Source organism: Prunus dulcis, chromosome 2, assembly GCF_902201215.1.
Source record: "Prunus dulcis chromosome 2, ALMONDv2, whole genome shotgun sequence".
NCBI classification, from domain to species: Eukaryota; Viridiplantae; Streptophyta; class Magnoliopsida; order Rosales; family Rosaceae; genus Prunus; species Prunus dulcis.
In genome coordinates this window covers 22,163,139-22,184,655 of record NC_047651.1, presented here as the reverse complement: position 1 = coordinate 22,184,655, position 21,517 = coordinate 22,163,139, and the positions used below count along the sequence as shown (strand labels likewise).

At 38.6% G+C, this 21,517-nt stretch overlaps 4 protein-coding genes and 1 pseudogene across 8 annotated transcripts; 2 read left to right on the top strand and 3 right to left on the bottom strand.

Annotated features, from left to right (window-relative positions):
• The first annotated feature begins 310 nt into the window (after nt 1–310).
• On the top strand, nt 311–3,445 carry LOC117618385 (annotated as a pseudogene).
• Nucleotides 3,446–4,051: 606 nt separating this feature from the next.
• Nucleotides 4,052–6,310, top strand: LOC117617737 (pleckstrin homology domain-containing protein 1). Of its 3 annotated transcripts, none has more exons than XM_034347249.1 (3): nt 4,052–4,666; nt 5,504–5,593; nt 5,695–6,310. In XM_034347249.1, exon 1 carries the CDS (start codon nt 4,171–4,173, stop codon nt 4,600–4,602), a length of 432 nt encoding a protein of 143 aa, XP_034203140.1. In that variant the 5' UTR covers nt 4,052–4,170; the 3' UTR covers nt 4,603–4,666; nt 5,504–5,593; nt 5,695–6,310. The 3 variants fall into 3 exon arrangements, with proteins under 3 accessions (XP_034203140.1, XP_034203142.1, XP_034203143.1); XM_034347251.1 differs by having other exon boundaries at nt 5,504–5,604; XM_034347252.1 differs by lacking the exon at nt 5,504–5,593.
• Nucleotides 6,311–6,663: 353 nt separating this feature from the next.
• On the bottom strand, nt 6,664–11,351 carry LOC117617736 (anthranilate synthase alpha subunit 1, chloroplastic-like). The gene is made up of 11 exons (XM_034347248.1): nt 11,082–11,351; nt 10,470–10,642; nt 10,182–10,371; nt 9,270–9,421; nt 8,803–8,918; nt 8,466–8,712; nt 8,316–8,372; nt 8,068–8,220; nt 7,770–7,850; nt 7,293–7,379; nt 6,664–7,195 (listed from the first exon to the last, which is right to left on the bottom strand). The coding sequence occupies exons 1-11, from the start codon at nt 11,227–11,229 to the stop codon at nt 6,872–6,874; spliced, it is 1,728 nt and encodes a 575-aa protein (XP_034203139.1). The 5' UTR covers nt 11,230–11,351; the 3' UTR covers nt 6,664–6,871.
• Nucleotides 11,352–13,341: 1,990 nt separating this feature from the next.
• Nucleotides 13,342–17,230, bottom strand: LOC117620341 (probable zinc metalloprotease EGY2, chloroplastic). 2 transcript variants are annotated; one of them, XM_034350506.1, is made up of 12 exons: nt 16,883–17,230; nt 16,727–16,811; nt 16,532–16,651; nt 16,149–16,202; nt 15,946–16,053; nt 15,613–15,687; nt 15,428–15,533; nt 15,222–15,315; nt 14,600–14,753; nt 14,111–14,318; nt 13,711–13,871; nt 13,342–13,611 (listed from the first exon to the last, which is right to left on the bottom strand). In XM_034350506.1, exons 1-12 carry the CDS (start codon nt 17,038–17,040, stop codon nt 13,363–13,365), a joined length of 1,572 nt encoding a protein of 523 aa, XP_034206397.1. In that variant the 5' UTR covers nt 17,041–17,230; the 3' UTR covers nt 13,342–13,362. The 2 variants fall into 2 exon arrangements, with proteins under 2 accessions (XP_034206397.1, XP_034206398.1); XM_034350507.1 differs by having other exon boundaries at nt 16,727–16,799.
• A 474-nt stretch (nt 17,231–17,704) lies between these two features.
• Nucleotides 17,705–20,972, bottom strand: LOC117617173. Of its 2 annotated transcripts, none has more exons than XM_034346454.1 (6): nt 20,766–20,970; nt 20,401–20,496; nt 20,216–20,329; nt 18,587–18,860; nt 18,338–18,463; nt 17,705–18,201 (listed from the first exon to the last, which is right to left on the bottom strand). In XM_034346454.1, the coding sequence occupies exons 1-6, from the start codon at nt 20,787–20,789 to the stop codon at nt 17,978–17,980; spliced, it is 858 nt and encodes a 285-aa protein (XP_034202345.1). In that variant the 5' UTR covers nt 20,790–20,970; the 3' UTR covers nt 17,705–17,977. The 2 variants fall into 2 exon arrangements, with proteins under 2 accessions (XP_034202345.1, XP_034202346.1); XM_034346455.1 differs by having other exon boundaries at nt 18,061–18,209; nt 20,766–20,972.
• Between the last annotated feature and the right edge of the window lie 545 nt (nt 20,973–21,517).

Sequence of the window (21,517 nt, the reverse complement as noted above, 5' to 3'; positions counted from 1 at the left end):
TTTCGAGCATACATCACCAGTTTGTCCTTTTCTTTTCTTTGACTACCAGTTGGAGAGTAGCTTTCAAATCCTTGTTGAAACTTGAAAGTAACAAACCTTATCATCTATTTGCTCTGTGTGTCAAGGGTCAACAGTATGAATAGTTTCAACGACCTTTGAAAATTGAAGACAAATAATTGTCCGGCAACCCGAACACCTTTGTCATGATGAAAGTACACTGATTGTCCTGCCAACTTATACTTTGCATTTTGATACTTCACTCTGCCTGCATAATTTTATCACCGGCCTTCCTGCTTCTGCTTTCTTGATAATGGATCTCCATGGTCCCAGCTTTTGTGCATTTTGGTCTATACACCTTCATGTTATGACTCTTCTCTTTTTTATGAACTTTCTTTCACCTTCCACTGCTGCAAATCCATTTGAAAACGGAACTGATAGGTTGGCTTTGCTCAAATTTAAAGAATCCATACTCACTGATACGCATGGGTTCTTGAACTCATGGAATGACTCCTTGCATTTCTGCAACTGGTATGGAGTCACGTGCAGCAAACAGCATCAAAGAGTAGCAGCCTTGAACCTAGAAGGCTCTGATTTGCATGGAACCATATTTCCTTTCTTAGGTTCATCAACCTTCGAAACAACAGCTTGTCTGGCAAGATTCCACAGCAAGTTGATCATCTGTTCGGACTGCAGCATCTCACTCTTAGTGACAACATGTTGGAAGGGGAAATTCCAGTCAAGTTGAGCTACTGCTCTGAACTGAGCATCGTAAGTTTCAGATCAAACCGTCTCACAGGCAAAATACCATCAGAGCTTGGCTCGTTGACAAAGCTTTTGACACTCAACCTTGGCACAAACAATCTGACAGGAGGCATCCCATCTTCCTTGGGAAATCTTTCATCAATCACACAACTTTCCTTGGCATACAACAATTTGGCGGGCAATGTTCCAGAGGAATTATGCCTGCTGAAAAGCTTTTTTTTTTTTTTTCAATTGGGCCCAATAATCTCTCTGGTATTATACCTTCCTCCTTTTTAATATATCATCTATGAACACCTTCTCACTTACAGATAATGAATTCAAGGGCAGCATTCCACCTAACATAGGCCTCAACATGCCTAATCTCCAACAGATCGGAATTGGTGGAAATGAATTCTCTGGGAAGATCCCAGCTTCGTTTTCGAATGCTTCTCAGTTTTGAATACTTGATATTACAGAAAATAATTTTTTGGGGCAAGTCCCAGAAAGTTTTGGAAATCTTGCAGATCTCCAGTGGCTTGGTTTGAACAACAATAATCTAGGAAATTATTCAGATAATGACTTGGGTTTTATAACATCCTTGACTAATTGTAGCAACTTGGAAATTCTTGATATGACTTTGAACAATTTTGGAGGTGTTTTACCCAACTCTGTAGCCAATTTGTCAACCCAACTCACTAAACTCTACCTTGGAGTCAATCAAATATCCGGAACGATTCCTGCAACACTAGAAAATCTCAATAACTTGATAGTCTTGGGTATGCAGGCTAACCCGTTTACAGGTTCCATTCCTACTTCTTTTGGGAAGTTCCAACAGCTGCAAATATTGGCTTTAGATGAAAACCGATTATCAGGACAGATTCCATCTTCCATAGGAAACCTCTCTCAAACTGCTTCAACTCTACTTATCAGGCAATAAATTAGAAGGAAGCATTCCTCCAAGTATTGGAGACTGCCAATATTTGCAGTACATGGATATCTCACAGAATAGATCATTGGTCTTTCCTCCTTATATGTCTTGCTCAATTTATCACATAACTCACTAACTGGCAGCCTGTCTGTGGGAGTGGGCAAGCTAAAGAATATCAATGCACCGGACGTCTCTGAAAATAATCTGACTGGAGACATTCCAGAAAACATGGGAGACTGTCTAAGCCTTGAATTTCTTTACCTTCAAGGGAATCTCTTTCAAGGAATCATACCTTCTTCTTTGGCTTCTTTGAATAGTCTTCGGCGTTTAGATCTTTCATAAAACAACTTGTCAGGTCAAATTTCCTTCAATAATCTGGAGGGTGAGGTAATAAAAGAAGGAGCCTTTGGAAACACAAGCACAATATCATTGGTTGGAAATACCAAACTTTGTGGTGGTGTCTTGGAACTGCAGCTTCCAGCATGCCCCATCAAAGGACCAGAACAGAGAAAGATCCATAGTTTCAACCTAGAGTTCATAATTGCTTTAGTGGTTGGATGTTCTCTTTTGTTTTCGTTCTTGCTTGCACTGTATTGGAGGAGGAAACCCGAAAAGAAATCACCATCTGCAGTCTCATCAATCAACTTCCTTTCGAAGGTTTCATATGAGACACTTTATAAAGCTGCCAGTGCACTCTAATTGGATCAGGTAGTTTTGTCTGTGTATATAAAGAGGTCCTTGATAAGGAAGGAAACGTTAGTTGCTATAAAGGTCCTGAACCTCCAACAGAAAGGAGCTTCCAAGAGTTTCATGGCTGAATGCAACGCAGTAAGAAATATCCGGCACAGGAACCTTGTTAAGATCTTAACATGTTGCTCCAGCGTGGATTACAACGGTAACGAATTCAAAGCTCTAGTTTTCGAATATATGTCAAATGGAAGCTTAGAGGAGTAGTTGCACAGAGAAAATCAATCAAGGAGTTTGAACCTTCATCAAAGATTAAACATTGCAGTTGATGTGGCTTCTGCATTGTATAATCTCCATGACCATTGTGAACCACCAATCATTCACTGTGACTTGAAGCCAAGCCACGTTCTTCTTGACAATGACGTGATTGCTCATGTAGGTGACTTTGGGTTAGCAAGACTCATATCAACCGCCACGCATTCCTCTGAAAATCAAAGCAGCACAGTTGGAATTAAGGGAACCATTGGCTATGTTGCTCCAGGTAAACTCTCCTACTACTTTAGAACTTCTTAAATTTCTATCAACTGAATCTTAAACTGCCAAACTTTGATTGTTTTATGAGTTGCAGAGTATGCAATTGGTGGTGAGCCATCAAGACAAGGGGATATATATAGTTATGGGATTCTTGTATTGGAAATGTTCACAGGAAGAAGACCGACAGAAGAAATGTTCAAAGATGGTTTCAGTCTCCATAACTTTGTTAAGATGGCAATGCCAGAAAGAGTTATGCACATTTTGGACCCGGCTCTCCTCGCCGCGGTAGAAGAGAAAGCATCTCCTGCTGCAGCAACAGAAAATGAAGTAAACTACATCAGTGGCTACAACATTGAAATTAAGGCAGAAGAAGAAAACATCAACTCTGAGAAGCTAGGCAAGATGAGCCCATATGTGAGCAAGTGCATGGTTCCAATCCTTAAGATTGGACTTGCATGCTCATAAGAATCACCAAAACATAGAATGAATATGCAGGATGTCACCAGGGACCTGCACCCTATACAAAATGCTTTTATTGGTGTTGATATCCGTTGAGAGAGACCAAGAAGAAACTAAATAAGAAGTTAGAAATTATTATATGGTACTAGAATACGGTCACATCACTTACATTTGCCAATGTAATATTTAATGGTGTTCTGCTTGTCTTATGGTGCAAGAAAAATAATAGATACATGGACAGAAGAAATAGCAAAGAGGAAGTCATATTCTATTTCTTTTCTTAGTTACCAAAGGAGAAACCATGTCATATGGTACACATGATGCTCTTAGAATTGTACAGCTGTTCAACATCATAAGCATGGCCAACCTGTTCAACATCATTATAGAAATGTACAGCTGCCCAATCTTAATTATCATAAATAAATAATTTAATCTTGCATCTAATACCTAACAGTCCAATGACAATACCATCAAATAACTAATGTCAAGCTTATTTTGTGCCCTTGATCCACATGGGTTATATTATAAATCACAAAAGGACCTAAACTAGAAATTGAACTTTTTAAGAGGATAAATAAAAGTCAACTGGATCCATTTTCAATTTTACAATCTTCATGGGCTAAATCATTCATTACCACATTCACATTTGTTCCCCAAAATACGTAAAATTAAGTAAAAATATAAGATAAAAATCTTAAATCTGTTGGTCGGGTACGGACAGATTTTTATTTATAATTCTCCTACCTTTACGGTTCCGTTCCGTCCGCAAGCGATTCAATTCAGCGCTTCTGAAAGCCAACCCGAACCTGACCCAAAGTCCGATGGCGAGCCTATGGCGAGCCGCGACGGGCCAGACGGAGAAGCCCAACGACTACGACGGAGTGGAGTTCTGGTTAAACCCTGAACGCACTGGTTGGTTGACCAAGCAAGGCGAGTACATAAAGACGTGGCGTCGCCGGTGGTTCGTGCTCAAGCAAGGCAAGCTCTTCTGGTTCAAGGACTCAACCGTCACCCGCGGCTCCAGCCCACGTGGCGTGATCCCGGTGGCTTCCTGCCTCACAGTCAAGGGAGCCGAGGACGTCCTCAACAAGCAGTACGCGTTCGAGCTGTCCACGCGCTCCGACACCATGTACTTCATCGCCGACTCGGAGAAGGAGAAGGAGGACTGGATCAACTCGATCGGACGGTCCATAGTGCAGCACTCGAGGTCCGTCACCGACTCCGAGGTCGTCGATTACGATAGCAACAAGTGATGGGGGAAGGGGCAATTTGGTCAGATTACTACTCTGATGTGAGCCAAAGAGCTATAGCCTATAGGTGAGTGAGAGCTCCGACACTCGTATTCATACCCCTTGTAATTTTGTACGTGCATAAAATTCGGTGGACTCGTTATGTGTTTGTGTTTCGTCTTCTGTAAATGAATTTTCAGATCTTATGGTGCTTCGTCCTTGCAGCAATTAAACTCTTTGTTTTGTAACGATCAGATGTCAATTGAATTACCTTCCATTTCTGGCTTTTGATTTTTCATTTAGGTGTTAAATTGAGCTGCTTTACTGTAAGGGTTTATTGCAATTTCTGATTCACTTTAAACTGAGTGTTACAAGTTGTTTAAATTGGGGATAAATTTGATCTAGTTTGGATTGATTAATTTCAAGTAAGATCCAATTGCTTTACTCAGTCGATTGCGTGCTTCGAAAACTTCATGATAGTTCGTATGCTTGAAGTATAAATGACCCATAATCTCATTGAATGTGTTACAATTAATTTTTTGGTGTTCCAAGGTGGGTTATGATTATGGCAGTGCTTAAGGATTGTAGTTCAGCACCCCATGGAAGGTGTAATTGTTCAGTATTATTATTGAACAAGTTTAGGTTTCTAAGAGATAGTGGACTTTCTGAATTTTAGCTGAGAAGTCATCAGATGAAATCTTCCCCAAAAATTTGATTGTTTCTACTTATAAGGGTTTGGAGGAAACCTGCTGCTCTAGTGGTTAGAATTTGATTGTTTCTAATTACTCTAACTTTTGGATGGAGTTGGAAGTTGAAATCCTTAAGAAAGTTATCGGTTTTGTTCATCGATGTCATATTTGTGCTGTATTTAGATAATGGAAAGCATCTAATTTCATGCCTGGTTTGGCTTCCCTTTGTTTGTCAGTACAATCATAAAGAGCTTTACAGCCTCTCTGGAGCTGTGTGGCATTGCTCCTGTGGAATTGCTTTACAAAAGTTAGCCAGCTTAGTGTCTGTAAGCATTAGGTGGTGGAATGAGGAGGTCTCTTTGTGAAGTGGTAGAGCAACAGAGATGACATGTTTCCTCTCTGATTTAGATTTGATGTCTGTCTGTAGGATATGATTGATGGAGAATAGCCCGACATGACACAGCTCCCCTTGATTTTTCTAAAGGTAAACAGTAATCCCAGCCGGCAAGCAGAGATTGCTATTCTGAAAAGGTGTATTTCTTGCAACATGGGTGAGCATATTCCTACACAAGGTGTCAACAGTTCCCCCATCTCTGGAATTCTAGGTTGAGGACGGTTACTCTCTGACAATGTTGGCTGGCAACTATACGAGGCCGGTTGACACGAATCAAAGCTAAGTGAGTTATTCCATGAGCTTAGTGTGCTCCAAGAACATCATCATCATCTATGGCATCCTTGAAGGCAATCAAAGCAGGTTTAGCAATCTCAGTAAGCACAAGCCTGCGGCAGCTGCCTGAGTAGATCAGACTTCAGAGTTCATGCAGAAGCCCACAATGAGGACGGCAGGCATTAGTGTTAAATATCCCCTTGCCTTAGTAGATTAGACTTCAGAATTCATGCAGAGTTCACCCTAATTACCAAGCCGTCTTTGCTTTTAATTCCGTATTGAAAATCTTAGTCAAGTAATCTGATCAAATAATTGCTTTGGTGTTAAATAAATGCTGGCCATCCCTTGGTCGAATTCGAATGACCTTTTTTTTCTTTGTTCTTAGTCATAACAGTATTTTATTAGATTGCAAGTCATGATTTTGAGGTTATCGAGTCTTCTACAGCCATTGGTGATCACTTCACCAGAAAAATTATGCACGCCAAGGGATGTTTAAAAAAAACCATGGGTGTTTTTCTTTTCTTATTTTTCCCCCCTTTCTGAAGACCTGAACATAAGCAAAACCCAAACCACGCCACTTGAGCTAAAATCAGATGCAGGTTTATATTTTTACTGTAAAATATTTTTAGCCAATTGTGATTTGAGGTGAATTTAGAAAGGAGATTCAGATATTTCAGAATTTTTGGGGCAATCCATTAAATTGAGTTCGAAATCCGAACCCTTTTATTATATTGAAAGGTAAATATTATACAATATCATGCGTATTATTCCTACTCTTTTAAGAGTTCTGCCTTTGGTTACTGAACGCATATTACGAACTATGTATACTATCTTTCTCTTGACAAGTTGACATTAACTGTGGGTGCCTGAGAACTTCACTTCATAAACAAGTTGTTGAAGGTCACAGCTCCATCTACTTGAGCCATCAAAACAGACATCATTGATCAACAAATGCTGCCTCAGCCAAGTCAATGGCACGAGCAAGACCAGCAGCTTTGTTCTGGCACTCTTGGTTTTCGTCATCGGGATCACTGTCAGCCACAATACCAGCACCAGCTTGAAGATGAGCGACCCATTCCCGGCGCTGGCTGGCATCTTTGTAAGAGTACAATGTGTCGAAACGGGATCCTGTTGTAAATACCATGGTCCTTAGAGCTAGCGCAATGTCCATATCACCAGAAAAGGAAACCGCTCCAAATCCACCGCTGTACGGGCCACGCCTTGCTACCTCCAGCTCATCAATCAACTCCATGGCCTTCACCTACATTAGATCACAACGATGATAAGATTGAGGAGAAGATTTCTAGAACTTTAGGAAGGTAAATTGCAAAGGGAAGAAGTAAAAGTTAACTGGCAACCTTTGGTGCACCACTAACAGTTCCGACAGGCAATGCAGCTCGCAGGGCATCCCAACAAGTGAGATCATCTTGCAGCTCTCCCGTAACCTGCACCAGAGATTGTGATATTTTCACTGGAAGCAGATTCTAAGTAATTCTATACCAAAAACAGATTGTAAAAGTAATTTTTTCCTTAATTATGGAACATTTAGAAACCACAACATTTGGATCTGAGTGCACATTGTGATCAAAGGAAGGAGGAGAGGTCGGAATACAAAAGCCCTAACCGACCCCAAACTCAACCAAATCGGAGAAAGAGGAAGTTGCCGGAAATTTATTTATTAAAAAATAAAAATAAAAAAAATAAAAAAAGGTTTCACAAACAATACATCAATTTCCTTCCATTGGCAACCTAATGTCGCACATAATTTGAACAAGTACAGAGAACTGCAGTGACAAGTAATTCCTTTAACATCATCTAAAGGCATATAGTCTTACCGTGGAGCTTATGTGCATTACATGGGAATACCGTTCAATTTCCATCAATCTATCTACCTTCACGGAGCCGAATTTGCAGACCTATATCAAGCCACATTACCAATACAAGTTTAAAAATTTTGACATTTTAGTTTCCAATAATCAACTTGAACAAGCAACAATGGAGTATGCATAACATGAAAGATGACTTGCAATTATTTTTATCCAACCAGGACATTATATATAAGTTAAGGAAGAGCTGAAAGTTGAGTGATTGCACAATAATGTTCACAAGATTAGGTAATTGTTTAAGAGAAACCTTTCCAACGTCATTCCGACCCAGATCAACCAGCATGATGTGCTCTGCGCATTGCTTTTCATCATCAAGTAGCTGCTCTTCTAACATTTGATCTTCTACAGATGTCTTCCCTCTTCTACAAGTTCCAGCTAATGGCCGATTGATTATCTTTTTCTGTTTATCACATTAGAAATATGAACATTCCCATTTCACCAAGGAAAAACACTAGAAAACTAAACAAATGTATAAAAATTGTATGTTATATTTACCTTTTTTGCACTCATTAGAATTTCTGGACTTGAAGCAACCAGGATACACCCTCTAGCCTACGTGGATATAGATAAAAGTCACCATTGTAATCCTAAACCTACAAATATTGGCCAAATTAAAAAGAGATTCACAAGGAAAAAGACACAAACCTGCAAATAAGTCAAATATGGACTGGGATTTACAGTCCTCAAGGCTCTATAAACTTCAAATGGGTCAGCAAATGTTCGGCGTTCAAATCGTTGACTTAATACAATCTGGAAAATATCCCCTGCGACTATATGTTCTTTTGCATGATTTACTATGTTCTTGTAAGCCTCGCTTGTCATGTTCGAGTTCTTTAATGGAGGACCAAATTGGCGAGTATGCAGATTCATGGAACCTGGAGATAGCCTTGGGCTAACAATTGCAAATTGGATCAATATGGTCTAAATGAAACTACAAAAGGAAAATGTACTCATAGATAAAATAAGTACAACAGTTACTCACACGTCAATGTCGTGTACTCTAGCCACTAATTTCTCCAAACGTCTTACTCCATCTGTATAAGCTTTCTCAACTGAGGAGTACTGATCTAGCCTCACCCAATGAATCGCATAAACTCTCTGAAGTGAAGAAAGTTACTAAAGCTCATAAGAACCTCAACAACCCACAACCGAGTTATAGTAATTAGATTACCACTCAAATATTGAGAAAACCATTCATAGGTAATTGGCAATGAAAATTTTGGCATAGGCCTCCTTTTTAATGTGGCTCTTAATGAGCCAAAATCTTGGGAAGAATGTAAGAGCATCCAAAGAATAGATAGGAATCAAATGCTTTCCTTCTTGTTAAGAACAGAATTATGAAACCTGTCTACGGTCATATTTGAAGAGAATGCATGTATGGCAAAAAGATAAGGAAAAGGCATGCATATCAAACTTCGTGTAAAAAGATTTCTGTCATCGGAAGAGTACCTTCTCCACGTGATCAAATACTATTACATCATCATACAGCCCTAAATGCATGTCTGGAAGATTTCTGTCATCCTTGGGGGCCTTTGAGAATGGCAGCCTTCTTCTTTCCACATACCGAACTGTATCATACGAAAAGTAACCGACCCAGCCACCTATTCATAAACAGTTTCTCATTAATTGTGGTTCTAGGAACTGTAAAGAGAAACTACTATTGTTAGAATAACAAAGGAAACACCAATTACAGCATGCAAAATATGACCAACCAAATGGATCCTAGTAGTAGATTCTAGATAAAGATGAGAAATAAAGAAGTGCATCAGTCCAGCATCTAGTTAATGCTGGCTTTCATCAACTGAAAGCCTGCAATTCGTAAGATTCTTTCAGAGAGCAAGAAACAATTGGATTCAAAATTTAAAATTACTCAGAAATAGCGCAGAGCCATTGAAGGCGGTAAGAGAGTTTTGACAAAAATATGTACATATATTGGTAGAGATATATCTCTACTTTTCAATGCCACAAAGTAACTTCACTCTGTAGCGTAAGTGCCAACTGCCAAAGCTCCTCTACGCACACACAATAGAGTGGTTATCCTTGCATTCATAACATAAGAGTTGAAATTGTGAAGTAACTTCAAAGGCTCAGGTTATCGAAAACTATTTAGTCAGTCCAAATTGACAACCAATGTACTTTCTCCTATGCATCTAATGTCAAATATACGTTGTTCACGGGACAATACAACAATTTAATGCTTTATCCTTTCCATATACTTGTAGATTGAGCATAGTAAATCTGACAAACAAATTTGGAAATTCCAGTAGCATACAATCTAGCAGAAAATCTCTTAATCACAACTATGATACTTAGCAAGGTATTATCATAAAAACCTATAACTCATAAGCTCACTTCTCTTACCACAAAATGCATCTGGAAGGTCATCAATAAGTTGGGGACTCCAAGTCTCTGAGATTCTTCTTGGAATAGCCATTGGATCCTCTACAACCTCCTCAGTCAAACATCTTTCTTCATGATCCATTATCGTCACCTTATTTTCTTTCGCCACGATTTCCATTGTTGGTTGAGCTCCAACAACACTGTAACGCCCCTGGTATATCCAATGCCACACTGAATTATGATTTACAATCAAATAGACCTATGAATTCAAAAAAATAAGTATCAGAGCATGTTTAGCAGAATTGAAACCTGATTGTTTTGCTCCACTGACTCAAAGAGAAAGCTTGGAGCCTCTCGATCGTCTTCCTTAACCAAGCATCGGTACGCCAGAACTGGAGTGAGGTGGTCAGAAAAAATGCATTTGGAAAGGGGAACCAAATTTCCCTTCTTTGAAGCTTCCTCAAACTTCTTTACATCATTAGCTGACAAATGAAAATCAACAGTAAACAACCAGAATAAAACAAAACTTAAAGTCCCTCAGAACCAAAGCTCTACCTAATTAGACTCAAAACATATATAACAAGAGGTTGCTTTCTTTCCATTTTCTAAACTCTTCCTTTGCAGTTCCATTAAGCCTCCCTCAAAACGGTGGAGCAATTAGAAAATAATTTGTTCTTGATGTTAATTCTTTTCTTCTTTTGTTTCAAATCAAATATACACTTAAAGAAAGACATTTGAAATTGGTAACATTAACTTAAGTAGTATAAATTTCGTTTATTTCCCATCTCTTCTGCACCCAAAAAACGTAAGTAAATTAAAACAAACAAAAAAGAGGAAGTCTTTTTTTAGCTTTTGTTCTTTATTTCCCGCATTTTCTAAGCAACCAAACGGTGGAAATAAAGCAGAGAAAGGTCAAATAACCTAAGGACTGGTTCGAGAGAGAGCAGCATTTCGTTCTAGGGACACATGCAAGCGAAGTTGAGCTTCTGCTCGAAATGCCGATGACCGGAACCGGAGACAGCCGGTGGCTCGCCGGAACCAAGCGCCGAGAGATGCACGGGGCTTGCATTCTTACAAGGGAAAAATGGGGTCTCTCTCTCTCTCTGTGTTCGGTGTTTGTGGTGGTGCTCTGGGGTGTGCTCTCTACGAAAAATGGGGTCCAACTATTGAAACTGGACAAGTACCAAGAAAAGTGTGTGCATGTAACAGTTTGCTTGTTCTTATTTATCCTTGTCTTTTTTGTTGCCTTTTAAATGATTTTTTTTACCCTTAATTTTCATTTACATTTGGGAATGGTCAAATTTTTCTCTTTGGGATTTTTTTTTCCCCTTTTGATACGAGTTACTCCATTTGGTTTGTCACCAACCACTTCATGCAAAATTTACAAATAGGTGAGATCAGGCGTAAGAGCGTTGGGATTCAGTCAATCAATGTCACCACCAGATTTGGCATTTTCAATTTACATCATGGTCCTGCGCTATGAGTTGGTCGTTTTCTTTCATTATTCCAAAGGGGAATTCGAATTCAGAATTTTTTTAATAACATTGAAAAATGAATTTAGACTTTTAAAATTGTCAATTCATGCACGTGAATTAAATCAAATTGTTGAAATTTTGAAGTACACTCTCTTCCTAGTGCACGGTGCCAAGTATCTGAAATCAGAATAGGCAACATTTTTTTGGCAAATAGATGGTTACATATTTCCTTAATGAGGGAAGAAATAAACGGTACATTTCAATGCCAATTAAGAATCATATTTTTGGATATACAAATCACATGCCAAATATTGTTATGGCAATTGAACGTACATGGAGAAGAAAGCAGAGTGTATAGGAGGGACTAATCTTATCCAACAAAACAGGAAAAACTTATCCAATAAAATACGAAAAATGTTATCAAAGCAAATAGTCACCTACCTACCTACCCCTACCCTACCCTACCCTACCCCTATAGAATGCATCCTACATTTTTAAGGGTGGTATAAATTACACATTAGCTAAAATATATCATTTTTCGTAATTATCGTGTAATTGTTGCTTGTAAAAATAAATTAGTATTGATTTTGAAAAAAAGTTTTTTGTTAGACGAACCGGGTTAGATGATTTTCAAATTATTATTTTTTGGAGTTGCAATCATTAATAACAATGTCGCTCTCAAATTTCAGAGTTGCCATGGTTTTGCTATATATATCATATATGTCCGTCGGTGGTCCCGTAATGAGGAAATCGAGCACAACCAATGAGAAATTGTCCTTTCGGATCCCCTTTAGAGTTTGTTCACTTCGCCAGTTCCCCTGCCAACATCTGAAAAGCGTTTTTAATTTTTGAAGGCATGTTCTTTTTCTTTTTTGGCAAAAACTAAAAAAAATGGTGTCCATATTTTCTATTATTATACACTCTCGTTTGGTACACCGTGTTAGACTCTGATAGGGGTAAATAGTCCATGTCAAGTGTTTGGTGTCAACTTGTATTATTTAATTACTGACTATTTTATAATGGTTGGGCTTTTAATACTCTCCTTACCCGACTAACTAATACAACTCACACACTCCGGTTTAGATAATACACGCTTAATTATACATCTATGGAAAAAGAACACACACGTTCACCTGAAAAATCTGACGACACTGTTTTCATCTTCATCTCCCTAGGGTTCTTTTCTGCTATCTTCTCCAAGGTTTTTTTACTTAACTCTTCTCTAGGTATCTCTCTCTCTCTCTCTCTCTCTCTCTCTCTCTCTCTCTCTCTCAAAAAAAAAAAATATATGTTTCTTCCCTCTTCTTCTTTCTTCATCTTCTCTTTCTTTATATATTTCCTATTTTATTAATTTGTTGTGGAAATTAGGTTATGAGTTTTTTGTAAAAAAATAGTCTGATCCAATGTTATTCGGAATAGCACCAAAACACAATATAACTTAGTCAGACTATTTATCCAGAACAACACCAAACGCCTTATAATATTATGGATACTCTCCGGAACAGATTAATACTATCCGATAGAAATTAATCAGTATAGTCCGACGCACCAAACGAGAACTAGAATCTGCTACACAAGGTTTCTTTATTTTATTTTAAAAAATCACTTTTATTAATAAATAATAATAATTCACGTGAATCATTTGAAGAAGAACTACATGCTATATAAGGATGTTGTATGTGTCAACTAGAATCTGAGCCAATATGTATGCACGAGTCAGTTTTCCCTTAGAAACTTGTAATGACTTCCTCTGTGAAGGGAAAGGGGTAAGGCAAGCATACCAGCAACCCCAGGAACAAAACTAATAGGCCAAGGCCAACATACTTATCGTCAGGATCTGTGATCTCCTCATAGAGGGGAGCAATCGGACCCCTCTGTAAGAAGAATATCAGAGCTACCCAATAAAATGCCACATCACTAACTAGTGATGATAATCCGAGCAGCGCGATTGAGGCACCTGTGATGCGAGTTGCAGCCTGTCATATGAAAAGACCCATCATCAGTATTATTTTACATCAGATTTCCAACTTCAAGCTTCTAGTTTAAGTTGTAATGAACTTGAAATGGCCGCATACCTTTCTTCCCCATATGGCAAAAGAAATTCTCCCCCCATCAAGCTCTCCTGCAGGAATGCTGTTAATGGCATTGATAACGAGTCCGGCCCATGCCCATAGCAGCAGAGGGTTAAGAGATATGGGAGTGCCTTCCTTGAGCGCATCACCAAGAAGAAACTTTGCTATAAAAGAAAAAAAAATGTCAGAGTCAATATCTTCTCTTAAGGAAACAAAGCCCTGATTTTGATTGTTGAAATAAAGTCAATTCCCTACATAATCAGATTTGGTGATTGAAATGAAAAGTTAAAATAATCCACTATTCTAAGAGCTATGGAAGATTCAGCCACACTTGAACATGCAAGCACATTATTTATCACATAAAGCATCTACATGCCATTTATCTCTAAAATAAAGTGCTTACCAATACCCCCCACAAGAAAGCACTCGTGAAAAACAGAAGCATCGACAACAACACCGATACCATCGCTAGGTGGTAAGAAGAACCCTAAAAGCAAAAGAACAAAACCCAAGGAAAATCCAGCCAATGGTCCTGCTGCTGCAACTTTCAGAAGATCTTCACGCTTGGGTACAATATTTATAATTCTTGTAATTGTACCAAAAGAGCCTATCTGCCAGCAAAAAGCTCATTAGAAAAGAAAATTGAAATGTATCAGTACGCACACCTAGAAGCAAGAATGTCTGCCTCGTGATACACCATACATTTTGTACATTAAATTTTCATTTCTATACTTCTCCTAGCACAAGTAGATGATTCCAGATGGTAATCAGCCTTACATGCACACATACAAACAGATATTTACATCTATGTAACTTGTCTTGTAATAAGAGAGGGGGGGTGGGTGTGGGGGGTGGGGAAGGCGGGGCAACCACATCTTCTTATGAAATTCACCTGCCAACTAGGGACGAAGTATGGCACTCCAAGCACGACTCCAGTGTTTTTTGCAACTAAAACATGGCTGAGCTCATGTATCCCCAAAACAGATGCAGTTACAAGGGCTCCAGGTAGACCATTCTTTAACAGTTCAAGATTATCATAAGCTGACCTGGGACATTAAAAAAACGACGACAAATAGCAAAAAGAAACAATAATGTTGTCCCAGGTAGTCTTCTCAAAATTTAAAATAAACGCTTAAAGAACCAACATATTAGAAACCATAACTCAAATTTAGGGAAAGAAAACTAAATTAGCAATTTTCTTAAGTAAACTTTATCAACAAGGACAAAAGTGAGATGGAGGAGACTTGTGGAAGAGGACAAGGGAAAAGGGGGGCATATCTGCTGAATTACTTGTCCTTGCACAAGAAAAGTTGGCTCAAAGTAAAGTAATCACATATACAATGGCAAATAACATCATGCAGACGTCTGTTTCAAACAAATTAGCAAAGAGAAAAATCTCCTAAAGTATTTCAGATCATGAGTGTGCTCTATGTTCAAAAGGATATATATATCTAAGGATATAGATAAATAAAAAGATTAGCATAATGAGGATACAAGAAAAGAAAATTGCATACAGTAAATTGGATTGCAATTCAGGAACATTTCGAAGAAGTAGAGTAAACAATGTGACCAATCCAAAAGCACCAGCTGCAAACCATTCTGGGACCGCTGCAAGATTGACACCAAATCCATCATCGTAACAAATTGTAAGGTTTAGAAAATGATTTCTGCCTACAATTTCCATGGAAATCCCGTAACAGAGCAGTAGCTAAATAATCACCAGTTGACTCTGGCTGTAATGTCCTCCGTGGAACTACAACTGCCACTGGTTGATCATCCTCAGGATTGACCAGAAGGAAAAGCTTATATTCATCCCCAAACTTATCCTGCAAACAGATTGTGAAGATGTTAACAAGGAATCGTTCATAAATTTGAACAGTGAAATAAAGAAGGATAGAAATATACCTGCATTCTCTTTGATATCTTTTCGTAACTTTTGGCAGCCACTCCTCGCAGGTTTCCTTTAAATAGTACTCCAGCCTGGCAGAAGTAACACAACAATCGGAGATGTACAACCACACGGGCTAGAAAGCATATCCTAAGATTTCAAACGCTTGCTATATTATCAGCATTTTTTCAATTCCTTTCTGTAGGATAGTTTAAGTCCACGGATAAGCATGTAAAAGTTCCTACCACCCATCCATATTGTCATTACCCAAGTTTTCTTTTTCACTTATTTCCAGTAGAGAAATGATATAGACATAAAAAGGTAAAATGAAATTTAACCAGTCAACTTACCTCATATGGATCCTGGGCTGTCACAAAAAAGGTATCAAAGCCAAAAACTTGGTTCTTAAGAATATCAAGTGTTTCCTTTGGAATCCGGATTGATTCACCCTGCTGTGGCTGTTTAGGAAATTATTAAGAAGAAGATGTTAAAAGAAGAGATGAAAGGAAGAAGTATCTTCTCATATAGGAAAATTAAAGAACTTCATAATCACCTTCACACCTGGCAGAGGTGATCCACTAGAAACTTCTACATTATTATCAACATCCTGTTTCAAACACAACCTTAGCGCATTAAGTATCAACAGAGCTAATTTGAATACCCTGCTCATCAAAATAAATTATTTATCGTCGATGTCTGTAGTAGAGAAAGATTGAATAATTTATGAGAGAACAACTTTCAGGCAGGTGGCCTCTTCTGTTGGGAGACCGATATCTGAAGGACAATTTTATGACAGGATTTCATGCAGGACCACCAAAGGTCAATATTTTCATGTATAACCAGTGAATGGGAGTCAATAAATAATTATTATTAAGAAGTGAATCTAGAAACTCCAAGATGTAAAGGGAACATGAGTTTTTCAATGACAGACAGTACCTGCACACCAAATTCAGCCTTAGTTTCAGCATCATTGTTTATTTGGTCTACAACTATTGGCTGAGAATCAAGATGGGGTTCCTCAGAATCTCCACCTTCATTTTCATTTACTTCTTTTTCCTACAATATCAAGATGAATGAGAAACATACTAATGCTGAGAAATCAACACTAACAATAATAAATTGAAATTGCACCTCATCATTATTGCTATCTGGTTCGGTCTGCGTCTCACTCAATCTACAACCAACCTCTTGCTTCCTCAAATTTCTAAATTTCGCACTATAATCAGATTCCAAATAAGAAGAAGAAAACAAAATAATTATTTGATGAGCTCATACGGAGAACCTTACCTCGCAACCTGGTAGAGCTTCAAACTGCTTCTACGACGGTGCCGTTTTCGCCAAGAACCCGTCGAAGCAGCCAAATAAGGCTGAATACGAAGATCGCAGCAAGAGCTGCACTGCGATAAGGGGACGAAATTCCCGTGAAAAGTTGCCGATAAGTTCATTTCAATTGAAAGATAGTCAGCGAGAAGCTCTAATTCAGTTGAAACCCTAGCGCCATTGAAACTGAGATAACGAGCGTTTATAGTTTGAGAAGCTTTCGTTTGAAACTTTGAAGCTTCGGAGTGTCGATGAGGCGAAGGAGTCTTATCCTCACAGAAGCATACAAACGCAGAGGAAATATCTGTTTTCCGTTTCGTTGGGTTAAATACGCGCGTAATGATATCTTTTATTTCTTTTTGTTTATTTATTGAAATTTGAACCTCGGATTACGAATCAGGATCATTCGAGCATATTAAATAAAGTCCCTAAATAAATTATTTGATTTCCCCAAAAAATGAAGTTTCAATCTGTGGTAACGAAAAAGGAATATACTTTCCTCCTTATCAATTTTATCTTTATTATATGAATTTTTTTTTTGGTACTCGATATTGGAAGAGGGAGTTTGCTTGGTACTCGATATTGGAAGAGGGAGTTTGCTCACACAAACTATCAAAGTCTCGTGAGGTTTTCAATCAAACTTGAAGGAAACATAGCACATAAGTGTTTCAATAGTTGTCTTCTTAAGCAGTGAAACAATTTTTCTCTTCTTTCCTTGATCTTCTTGTAAATCAAAATGAAACGAAAGGCTGAATTTTAAGATGGAAAAATAAGTGCTAGGACAAAGTATAGAACATAAAAAGCACCAATCAGATCATTTACATAAGCACCAACAAACTAATTGACAAAAGCACCCACAATCTTTCACTCTCTTCTTGTAAATGTAATTTGGGTTCCAATGGCTTTCCAAAATGTGCATTCTCTTCTCTAGAGTTGCACTGGTTAGCATCGAATATCGGCATGATACCTATGACTAACACAACACTATATTCGAATAATCTAGTATCAGTGTCACCAAAATATGTGATTTCTATACAAGACTCCTATTTATACATATTACAACTACGACATCAAAGTGAAAGAGCTTTGCATATCTTCAGGTCTCACATCCCACCCTGACTTGCGCTTCCTCTTCTCAGCTGGCCTGATAAGTAATTTACCTGACTCTGCCAATGGACCCGATTGTAGTTCCACAGGACCTTCCCCATCATTGCTAAAAGCCCAGCCATAGCAAGGTTTACGCCTCCGCGGTGCAAGGGTATCTACCGGGAGACACTCCTCAGCACCTGCAAAACTAGTGCACATTCATAAAGGAGTGGAACTGAAATGATAAGAGTATGAATGAAAACTGCCAATGGCTGAAACTGTAACATCTATAAATATTTAGGAATAACTTCTCAGCTGGCCTGATAAGTAATTTACCTGACTCGGCCAATGGACCCAATTTTTGTTCCACAGGACCTTCCCCATCATTGCTAAAAGCCCAGCCACAGCAAGGTTTACACCTCCGCAGTGCAAGATTATCTACTGGGAGACACTCCTTAGCACCTGCAAAACAAGTGCACATTCATAAAGGAGTGGAACTGAAATGATAAGAGTATGAATGAAAACTGCCCATGGCTGAAACTGTAACCTCTATAAATATTTAGGAATAATTAGACAATCATTTACCTGTAATCTTAATCAGTGATGCATGAATAAGTCCATTAGTCTGTGATGTAGAGTCACAAGCATCCTGAGTCTGCAATTTGCTGTCCACAGCCCCTGAGAAGGTAGGTAGAATAACAATGCTTGAGGGCCCTACTGCTGCTGATGCATCATCATACGGAGCAGCATCATCATACGGAGCAGCATCATCTGATGGAGCAGCGTCGTCTGGTGGAACAGCGTCGTCTGGTGGAGCTGCATCGTCTGGTGGAGCTGCATCGCCTTGTCGAGCAGCATCCTTCAAAGAGTTCAAACCAGTATTATGACTAATTTTATACAATTAAGAGCAACACAAGTCAAGGTGAATGCTGTTTGAAGGCATAAAACTAGTGCAATCTCACTGAAACATCAAGTAGAAACGAAGAGAGAAAACTAGGATAGAAAACTCAGAGCTTTTGATTTTTCTGTGAAATGAATCTTATAGTAGATTGAAAGGACGGAGTAGGAGATTGCCACAGTGATGCAGTAGGGCATATAGTAGATGAACCAAGAATTCCAGGGCCAGAATGTGGAGGGACATAATATTGACTATGAGGTACACTCTGATGGGCCAAAAAAGAACCAGGGTGTTGAAAACCAGAACCACCTGAATTACCATAATGACCACCAGGTAACCAGGTTGATAGAAAAATTGGCCTGAACCATAAGTGGAATTACCATATGAACTGCTACCATGTCTACTCTTATTATATCTGTTTCTGAAGTTATTCCAGCCTCTGTAATACCTGTTTCCCCGAGAACCACCTCTGGAATTCCATTGTCTATTAGAAGACGAACCATTATAACCTGAAGTACTATTAGAATAACTGTGATCTGGAGTCGGATGCTGATAACTCTGATCCTGAGAATATGGAGAACCTTGGGTTTGATGAACAGGAGTTAACTTGGTCTTTGCCGTCATAGCAGTAAGGAGTGGTGTGTTCATGATAGATGCAGCTCTATTCAGATCACTTTCTTCAGCCAGAAGTAAATGTTAGTGTTTTGCTGTTCAACCTGGATTTTGGTGTATAGTTCTGTTTAGAGAGAAAAGAAGAAAAATGAAGAATGCTGTTGAATAACTGCTCTGCTTGCTCACAAGATCTGTGAGCAAGGCTTTTTGTATATTCTCTATGTAAGTAAAAATGAGCTCACACGGCATGTACTACATGACCGTTAGCTCTGAGCTGGATTCACACAAGCATCAGTGAATCTCAGACATCCATCTGTCTTAATTCTAGCTCTTGGCTATTTTAGTTTTTACATGTTTGAAGCCTTACACTTGTCATCTTCTAGGACTAAGTGAATACACAATCAACACTCTAGGCTTAAAAGAAAATCAGGCTCACTACTTACAATTCTATAGTAAAGCACGAAGCTCAGAAATAGTAACAGGTACAGGTCTTGCTCGAATGTGAGATTTAATTCACCAGGCAACCAAATTAATGTGATTAAGATAACGTCTTCGTCTGAAGCCACAAACCCAATAAGAACGCCAAATCGAAGAGAGTAGGAAGAATAAATCTCAAGGCAGCAAGAAGCCCTAATTTTCCCCCAGCACATTGTACAACAAACGAAGCAACTTTAGCACACAACAATAACAAGCAATCAACTTACCCTATTTTCAGCACCATCTTGTTGTTTTTCAAGAAGCTGCTCAATTAGGAGTTTATAAGAAAACTCTTCGATAAAGGGCCATCCTTGGTCTGGAGATCCTCGCACTCCATAAACCTGAAAGCAAAACCTTTTGATACGTCAAACAAAACCCAGAACCCAAAACTCTCAGAAAACAATGAAGCCACCTTCAGTAGCTCTTTTACTGTGGCACGAACTAGTCTCTCGTCAAAACCCATTTCACGGGTCATAGCATCAATGGCTGCATCCATGCGGGAATCCCTCTGCAAATATTAAGTGGAGTAGAAAATAAAATAAAAAACGTGTGAGAAATCAGCTGAACAAAAACTTAACTTTTCTAAAAAAGGAAAAAAAAACATAAGAAGAAAATGTGAGAGCATGGCCAAACAAATGCAGGTCGGATTGAACCATCCGAAAAGGAATTAGGAAAGACAAACATAAACTTGGGAAAGAAAAGGAATGACGGGGTAGTAGGACGAAGAGGGTGCACTTGACTAGTGAGAAAGTGTGAGAAAATTAAAAAAGGCCAAACCTTTCTGGGTCGTCCTCTAGCCATTGTCACGCTCAGTCGAACAGAGTCTGAAGGCCCAAATCAGCTACTATTTGCTTTTACTCGAAATGGAAACCAGCAAAGGAACTTGGAGAGGTAGGTGAGCTGCGAATTTAGTACCTTGAAAATTCCTCCAAAAAATACACTTCAATCCAGGTGAGAGTCTGACCATTGCATATCAAGTGTTTTAGAAACCCATTTGAAATAAATTTTTAGCATCCTAAAGCTAAATCCAAGCTCAATTGTATTGGGGCTTCCGGTTGTGTTATGTTCCTATGCTGGGCTAGCCCCAACTTCTTATATCTTTGGGCTTGAGCTCGGTTATCCATTTCTTTTATCCTTTTCGCAATGAGGATATAATAATTGCTTTACATAAAACTTCATAGATGTCTAGAGTTAAATCTTCACCTAAAAAGAAAGAAAAAGCAAAGTCCCCATTATTAACACACTCTTCACTTCACCTTGGTTCTTTACGTCTTTATGTTGGCTTCAATTCCACAATTCACCACACTCAATGTTTTATAATGGATTGCATAAGAATATCTCTGACCGATGTGTTAAAAGTGCTACATAAATTTTTAATAATAAAAAAAATTTTTCATTTCACTTCAACCGGTATGCCATATATGACTTTCTACTCTTTACTGTTTATAAAAAAGGAAAACGTTATTTTGTGTTTTTGGTGCTCGTTTGACCACTCTATGAAATTAGTCATGTCATTTTTCACCTTCTGA

What these genes read in the sequence shown, in the direction of transcription:
- LOC117617737 (XM_034347252.1), top strand. Translation starts at nt 4,171, where the DNA reads ATGGCGAGCCTATGGCGAGCCGCGACGGGCCAGACGGAGAAGCCCAAC.
- LOC117617736 (XM_034347248.1), bottom strand. Translation starts at nt 11,229, where the DNA reads ATGCAAGCCCCGTGCATCTCTCGGCGCTTGGTTCCGGCGAGCCACCGG. An exon ending in CATATTTGACTTATTTGCAG is followed by an intron (nt 8,373 to 8,465) that starts GTTTGTGTCTTT and finishes ATATCCACGTAG; the next exon opens with GCTAGAGGGTGTATCCTGGT. An exon ending in GTCGGAATGACGTTGGAAAG is followed by an intron (nt 7,851 to 8,067) that starts GTTTCTCTTAAA and finishes GGCTTGATATAG; the next exon opens with GTCTGCAAATTCGGCTCCGT.
- LOC117620341 (XM_034350506.1), bottom strand. Translation starts at nt 17,040, where the DNA reads ATGAACTTATCGGCAACTTTTCACGGGAATTTCGTCCCCTTATCGCAG. An exon ending in CAGATAGCAATAATGATGAG is followed by an intron (nt 16,652 to 16,726) that starts GTGCAATTTCAA and finishes TTGATATTGTAG; the next exon opens with GAAAAAGAAGTAAATGAAAA. An exon ending in AGATATCAAAGAGAATGCAG is followed by an intron (nt 15,534 to 15,612) that starts GTATATTTCTAT and finishes ATCTGTTTGCAG; the next exon opens with GATAAGTTTGGGGATGAATA.
- LOC117617173 (XM_034346454.1), bottom strand. Translation starts at nt 20,789, where the DNA reads ATGGCTAGAGGACGACCCAGAAAG. An exon ending in CAGTAAAAGAGCTACTGAAG is followed by an intron (nt 20,330 to 20,400) that starts GTGGCTTCATTG and finishes TTTTGCTTTCAG; the next exon opens with GTTTATGGAGTGCGAGGATC. An exon ending in GGGTCCATTGGCCGAGTCAG is followed by an intron (nt 18,202 to 18,337) that starts GTAAATTACTTA and finishes CTAGTTTTGCAG; the next exon opens with GTGCTGAGGAGTGTCTCCCG.